Genomic DNA, 7,746 nt, shown 5'->3' with positions numbered 1-7,746 from the left:
GTAGGTAGGATTCCTTACATTTCCCTTCTCTGTCTCTCTCGTGCGGGCGGCCGACGTCCCGTGTAAGCGACCTCTTGTTCGAGTGTCTTAGTTTCTGTTGCTTTTCACCTGTCCCTCCTTGTCACTTCGTCTTTTTGAGATGCTAACGCTGCTTCTTTGAAGCCAGCTTCAGCTTCAAGCTAAAGCTTCAAATAGCTTGAAATCAAGCTTCAAATAGCTTGATAGTTGAAGCGCTAACAAACCATATACTATTATTACTCTGGAAAAATAACCTACCTACATATCAACGTATTATCGTCGAACTAGGAAAAAAATATTCATTTCCAAAAAGAACAGAATTGAGTTTCGCACTGAAAATATTCACTAAAAATATTTATTCGCTACATTTCCCGGTTGTTATCACTGAGAACACACGTCGCAGTTCTTACTGTTCACTGTGCGTGCAGGTTGTGGGTGTGTTCGGGAGAACAGTTTCCCTTCGACCTCCTGGAGAACTTCTTCCGTGTGTTCTCGCAAGAACAGGTCAGGCTCTTTGTTAATAATAATATGAATAGAAATGATAGTATAAATAATTCTAGCAATTATAATAAAAAATAACACTAATAATAGTGATAATTATACAAATATTTTTCAAGTAATAATAATAATAATAATAACGATAGTAATAATAAGTATGGTAAAAATAGTATTATGATAGTGATAATAGCAGTAATAATGGTAAAAATACTGTTATTAATGCTAATAATGAAAATAATAATATTAATAATCATAATAGCAACAATAATATTTCTCGGCAGAGCATCTGCAACTTCTACGGGTCTACGGAGGTGCTCGGGGACGTCACGTACGTCGCCTTCAGCATTTTATTATATTATGTTATATTGTATTATATTATATTATATTATATTATATTATATTATTTACATTATAGCACATTGTAACTCGACTACTCGTAATATTTTGGCATTATGTCAATAAGACCAGAAGTAGCAATTGTTTTTATTATAGAAATTTATTGTAAATGAAACTTTTTTAGGCTAAGTCCATATATTCTAAACCTTTTGTAGACAATTAACGGCCATATGTCTTAAAGTTATATATGTGATTAAAAAAATGCACTAGAAACTGCTAGATAATTCTAGAACCATTGTATAATGATTTCAATGACGATTTTAAATTTCCAACGCAGGCACGGTTATCAACAACAACAACGTCATCCTGAGCACGGACGTTGCACAGCTCACCGGCTGTACTCAGCTACATTCAAATGGTTAAGATTTATTATTAGTGTTTTACAGAGCTGGGCAGCGCTACTTTGAAATGTAGCGGCCGCTACCGCTACCGCTACATGCTCTAAATGTACCGTTACATGCTCTACCACTACCGCTACATGCTACCGCTACCACTACAATTGCTTAAATATAGCTCCGCTACCGTTACCGCTACTGAAAATGTAACGGCCGCTACATGTAGCGCGCTACTGCCCACCACTGGTGTTTTATCAGTTATATCCACTTACTTATTTGAATTAGAAATTATTATACACTTATTAGTCCACTGACACAAAGTCTAGACATTCGATCAAACGTTACCAGAGTTTCTGCCATGTGATATAATAACATTATGGAACTCGTTATCTGCTAATCTTGTTAATAAATTCATCAGGGCAAATCTACGTAATAAATCTGCTTCAAACTTTTTTTTTACGTGCCAGAACTTGTAATATTTTCACGTGTCACAGACCCATGTGGGTAATGAAAAATTGTAATAGGGTAACTCACCGCGGGCACTACGAACTTCGTAACATAGTAATTATTTTTTTAGGTAATTACGCAGCTGGTAATTAAAATTTAAATTTCACTAACATAATCTTGTTCGGTAACGGTGAAGGTGCCGTTAGCAACGGTCATAGCGGTCCCTCAGCTGGTGGTGACAGCGGTAATGGTAACGGAGATACCGTTAATAATGGCGGTAACGGTGTTACCGGTAACGGGGAAGCGGTTACCAGCTTCGGGGAGATCCTCGTGTACGGAGCGAACCTCGCGCTGGGATACGTGCGCGTCGGCCACGCTGACAGATTCTTGGACGTCTGCGTTGACGGCAAGACAGGTAATGTGCTAGGAATTATTGTTCGACTAAATTTTATTACTATTACTATTAATTAGTTTTTTTAATCTTTACTAATACTATTTACTAGGTGAATACATTTTATTACTATTACTATTAATTAGTATTCTTAATATTTACTAATACTATTTACTAGGTAAGGCTGATAATATTCTGAGAATTATTGTCTGACTAAATTTTATTACTATTACTATTAATTAGTATTCTTAATATTTACTAATGCTATTTACTAGGCAAGGCTGGTAATATTCTGAGAATTATTGTCTGACTACATTTTATTACTATTACTATTAATTAGTATTCTTAATATTTACTAATACTATTTACTAGGCAAGGCTGGTAATATACTAGGAATTATTGTCTGACTAAATTTTATCACTATTATTATTAGTATTACTTTTAATTACCACTAATAATATTTACTAATATTATTTACTAGTATCTCTTTCTCTATTATTACAAATTCTGTTAATCCGGTGTTAAATATGTTTATGTGGGTTTTCTACTCCGCTAACGGAGCGTCAAGAATATTTTATATGTTTTTGCTATCCGTCGATGACTTAAGCAATAGTTAATTGAATGTTGCGACTTGCTTCCGTAGAGTTTAGGATACAATTTCAAGTCATTTTTTTGCCGGAAAAATAAAATATATCTAAGCAGTTTTTTGGGCGAAAAATAGGTAATGAAGTCTGCACTTGTATCAATTTTTAAGGAAGAAAATTTGTAATTATTTTGTTCGTTTAATTAAACTTTAAAATTGTGTTAATAAGTATGGTTCGCAGAGCTGGTGTACCGCACCGGCGACTATGCAACCTGCCACAGCTCTGGCACTCTGCTGTACGAGGGCCGCACGGACGGACAGATCAAGATACGTATTTGCTGTGCAGGTACAGCGGGAGGTGCAGTGCACAGAAGGCGTCACTGCATGCGCTGTGCTGTGCTACGCCCCAGGCACCGCACAGCAGGTTCGTTGTTATAGCCATGGTTGAATTAATACAATTAATTAATGTATTAATTCAACCATGGTTATACCTCCTGTTCTCCCACTGTTCATCGACACCTCATTTAGAAAACTCATTTCTGAACACTTGTTAATCCCCGCCATTAGAATTTGTAAAATTTATTAACATGTAATTTTTAAATTAATTTCCATTAGAATTTTTAAAAGTTATATTGCGAAATGTTAAAGAAATATACGTGCGATGTATATGATGTTCCCGTTAGGAAACTTATTTCTGAACACTTGTCAATCCCCGCCATTAGAATTTGTAAAATTTATTAATTTGTAAATTTATTAATTAATTTTCATTAGAATTTGTAAAAGTTATATTGCGAAATATTGAAGAAATATACGTGCGATGTGTAAGATGTTCCCGTTAGTAAACTCATTTCTGAACACTTGTTAATCCCCGCCATTATAATTTGTAAAATTTATTAATTCGTAAATTTATTTATTAATTTCAATTAGAATTTGTAAAATTTTATTGCTAAGTATTAAAGAAATATACGTGCGATGTATAAGATGTTCCCCCCAGGCTCTGGTCGCCTTCTACAGCAGCGACGCCGACGATGATGAGGACTACGAGCAGCGCCTTGAAGCCTCCCTGGCCTCACGCCTCATCACCTATATGAGGCCTAAGGTGGGTCATGGAGGACATCTAACCAAAGGTGGGTCATGGAGGACACCTAACAAAAGGTGGGTCATGGAGGACACGTAACTAAAGGTGGGTCATGGAGGACACCTAACAAAAGGTGGGTCACGGAGGACACCTAGCAAAAGGTGGGTCACGGAGGACACTTAACGAAAGGTGGGTCATGGAGGACATATAACGAATGGTGGGTCATGGAGGACACCTAACAAAAGGTGGGTCACGGAGGACACCTGACAAAAGGTGGGTCATGGAGGACACCTGACAAAAGGTGGGTCATGGAGGACACCTAACAAAAGGTGGTCATGGAGGACACCTGACAAAAGGTGGGTCATGGAGGACACTAGCACCAACACTCATCACCCACAGGAGGCACAAGGCTCATGCGATGTTTATACTGAGAAACGTTGTCGACTCATATTTAGTTTTCCTTGCCATTTTCGTAATTGTGTTGCCTATGGATTTATCTCAACATAATTCATCTTTGACAAAAATTTCTACACAAATTTTTGCTCGTTTTTCTTTTCGAATTAAGTTTTTTTGAGAATCCTATAGCTTGAGACATGAATACTATCGGACATATAGGACATGAATCCTATAGCTTGAGACATGAATCCTATAGGATATAAAATATAGGACATAAGTCCTATATTTTGAGAATCCTATATATAGCTTGAGACATGAATTTCTGGTGTCGGAATATGAGAAATATGCCGCTACCTGGTAACATGCATGGCTTTATGTATATCAAGTATCTTTAAAATTGACATGGTAATTAACATGGTTCGCGCAGCTTGCACAGTGTTGAGGTAATAATAAAGTAACTCCTCGTAACAATGATTAAAATAATTAAATGTTTGTGGTCACTTCGTGCAGCTTGTTCGTCTCCAAGAGTTGCCGCTGCTTGTCAACGGCAAGGTTGACAGACAGAAGTTGCTGAGCGACTACAGCAACGTCTGTCAACGTAAGGTTCCATCCCGTCTGTGATAACCATATATAGTTTCTGTACTGTGTCAAGTAATTCTATATTTTGTATATATATGTATTTTTTGTATTCTCTAATTTGTCATTTGCGCGGGTAAATACGAATAACGAGATTTGACTAAAGTTTTGGTACGTCGAATCTGTTTTTGGATGCTGGTAAATTACTAATTTGACACAAGCACTTGCCTTCTAAGTGAAATTTTCAGGACGTAAGTTTTTTTTCTCATTTTAAAGGCCCTCCTTCATAGTTCATTGTCTTTCGGGTAGGGCCTCTTCAGTGGATTTGAGTGTCGTCTTTGAGAACACCAGATTGCCAATTTATTTCAAAGAGCTGTGGTGGTGCAGTGGTGAGAGACTCTGTCTCTCGCACCAAGCGCCCGCGGGTTCGAGTCCCACTGAGGACAAGTTCTACCGGGAAGCTCAGCTCATGGTCAACTCAGCCATTCATCCAACTCTGGTTAATAAATGAGTACTTGTCCAGGGTGTTGTGTAATGCAATCAAATGGTTCTGGCGGGTCAGCGAGCCAGTGTGAACTACCAGTGGTACCGAGTGCCCGGAAAAACTTTGCCCTATTCGCCGCTACCAGGATGGGCAATTACAACAACAATTTATTTTAACGTTTTTTTCTCATTTTATAATAAAAACGTTTTCTCAGGTGAGGTGCCTGCAGTAGACTTGAGTGTCGTTCCTGAGGAAGACAAGGACGTGGCACAGGACCTGATGACGGTGGTGGGACGCCTGCTGGGGGGCACGGGGGGCACCACCAGCCACCGCCTCGCCCTCACCGACAACTTCTTCAGCGTCGGGGGCAACTCACTGAACGCCGTCCTCGTGGTGACCGCCTTGGTCGACTTGGGCTACAAAATCGGTGATTCCCAGTTGGCCACCTGAAGGCGACCAGTTGCCGCGAGAAAGGGTCTGGCTAGGATATCATATTACAAAGAGTACAAGCTCGAGGGTAGTGACTGGCCGAGCTTTGGGCAGATCAAGGATTTTACACGATGGTCGCGAAAACCTCCCTCTCAGACTTCGCTGCATTTTGACTACCTGCAGCCTTAAATGTGTGCATTCAAGGGTTAAAATTTTATTATTAATTAGTATTATTGTTTTACTTATTATTATTATTAATATATGATACTTTTTTGTTGATGAAGAATGTTTTGGCAGGACTCGGCGACTTCCTGGACTGCGCAGACTTCCTGGCGGTGGTGCAGAAGATGGCGGCGCTGAAGAAAGGGGGACCTGCGACCCCCTCCTGCAGCGCCTCCTGCAGCTACACCTGCCACCTGCTCGAGCCCCACATGCAGGACAGCGTCGTCGAGTGAGTTGTAATAACGGCGTTAGCGTTAAGTAGTAGTAGCGGCGTTTGCGTTAAATTTTAATACCGGCGTTAGCGTTAAGTTTTTCTAATGATAGCGGTGTCAGCGTTAGTTTTAATAACAATAGCGGTGTCAGCGTTAGTTTTAATAATAAAAGCGGAGTTAACGATAAGTTTTAATAGTTATGTAGTTCATCCATTAATGGAGTTGTGCGTCTGTCGCAGGCTCATCGCCGATAGCTTCAGCTCGAAGAGCGACATGGAGGTAGCAGCGGGCATCAAAAAAGAAGACTTCTACCCTCTATTGCACGGCATCTACCCTGACATTCTACTCCAGAGGCTCAGGTAACCTCATGCAGTCTGGTAGATAATTTTCATAGCGTCAGGTTATCGTGAGTATGAAATGTTGTTGTGAGATAGTAATGTTTTAAATTAATTAATGGCTAGTTGCGTGTTATGTTTGATGTTTTTGCGTTATATGGACGTTATTGTTTCCCTCATGTCACTCATCGTCCTTATATTGGTCCCTCGATCGTGTCACTCAGTCTCGCGTTCTCATTGGTCACTCGTGTCCTCAGAACTGCGTCCCTCTCGTTGACCATTCGTCCCCTCTGCATAGCTTGCATCTCCCTGTCCACTCGTCCCACTCATTGACCACTCGTTCCCCTCATTGACCACTCGTTCCCCTCATTGACCACTCGTTCCCCTCATTGACCACTCGTTCCCCTCATTGAACACTCGTCCCTCTCACTCCCCACTCATCCCTCTCAGTTTCGTGGTGTGCGACGCCAGTGGCCGCATCGTGGCCTGTTCCCTGAACTTCGACCTGCACGCCGAGCCTCCCGTGGAAGTTGACGTGCCCCTCGCCTGGATCTTCGATATGCTCGAGCAGTGCGAGTCTAAAGTTCGGTGCGTAGTAATTAATTAGTCTTTTACTTAAACCATTACTCCTAATACTCCTAAACAATTACTCCTAATACTCCTAAACCATTACTCCTTAAACCATTACTCCTAAATCTTTCTGGTTTCCATGCAAGCAAATTTTTTATTCGGTTATATATTCCAGTTAGCCTATATTATGATTTAAGAATTGTGAGCCTTCAAACCTTGGGTCCTAATTACCAAGTTCCCTTTAATTTTCGTGCAAGAAATATGTGTGTTTAGCCTATGTTTAACGTAGCCTTTATTTCGATAGAAGATTTTTTGGGTCTTCAAACCGTGAATCCTAATTACTCAATTATTTCTCATTTGTGTGCACCGAATTTTTTTCCTATATTTTGTTTTAGTTAGCCTTTATTCCGGTGGAATTAGAACGGTTATTTCTTGGAGTAATTCCTTAACCTGACATAATTTTTACCCCTAGGCACAAGCTTCCCCAGAACGTGGGTGAAGTCGTGCACTCCTTCATGATGACGACCTCCCCAGAACTTGGCCCGAAACAGAACCTGGAGCTCGTCAAGTTGATGGAGGAACACAACATCAAAGTTGCGCGCGAACGGAAGTACAAAGCTGTCTTTACTACAAACACTTCTGCTGCCACGAGGGTATGTTGTTGTTCGTTATACCTCATGACCATACCTGTTATACCTCATGACTATACTTGTTATACCTCATGACCATACCTGTTATACCTCATGACCATACTGCGTTATACCTCATGACCATAC

General features: G+C 40.0%; 1 protein-coding gene and 1 long non-coding RNA gene across 2 annotated transcripts; both read left to right on the top strand.

The window, feature by feature from the left end:
* The first annotated feature begins 1,193 nt into the window (after positions 1 to 1,193).
* LOC108665061 lies at positions 1,194 to 2,994 on the top strand. The gene is made up of 3 exons (XR_001930411.1): positions 1,194 to 1,270; positions 1,891 to 2,109; positions 2,910 to 2,994. It is a non-coding gene; the product is annotated as an uncharacterized LOC108665061 (long non-coding RNA).
* A 24-nt stretch (positions 2,995 to 3,018) lies between these two features.
* On the top strand, positions 3,019 to 7,623 carry LOC108665060 (the record flags this gene model as incomplete). The annotated part of the gene is given in 8 exon segments (XM_018151778.2): positions 3,019 to 3,092; positions 3,663 to 3,767; positions 4,653 to 4,740; positions 5,417 to 5,629; positions 5,929 to 6,082; positions 6,305 to 6,424; positions 6,851 to 6,988; positions 7,443 to 7,623. Coding segments are annotated over 7 exon segments (906 nt in total), but the record flags the coding sequence as incomplete, so codon positions are not given.
* Positions 7,624 to 7,746: the final 123 nt, after the last annotated feature.

This window comes from Hyalella azteca, unplaced genomic scaffold (genome assembly GCF_000764305.2).
Source record: "Hyalella azteca isolate HAZT.00-mixed unplaced genomic scaffold, Hazt_2.0.2 contig17082, whole genome shotgun sequence".
NCBI classification, from domain to species: Eukaryota; Metazoa; Arthropoda; class Malacostraca; order Amphipoda; family Hyalellidae; genus Hyalella; species Hyalella azteca.
The sequence above is the reverse complement of the archived record's forward strand: the minus strand, read 5'-3'. Positions and strand labels throughout refer to the sequence as shown.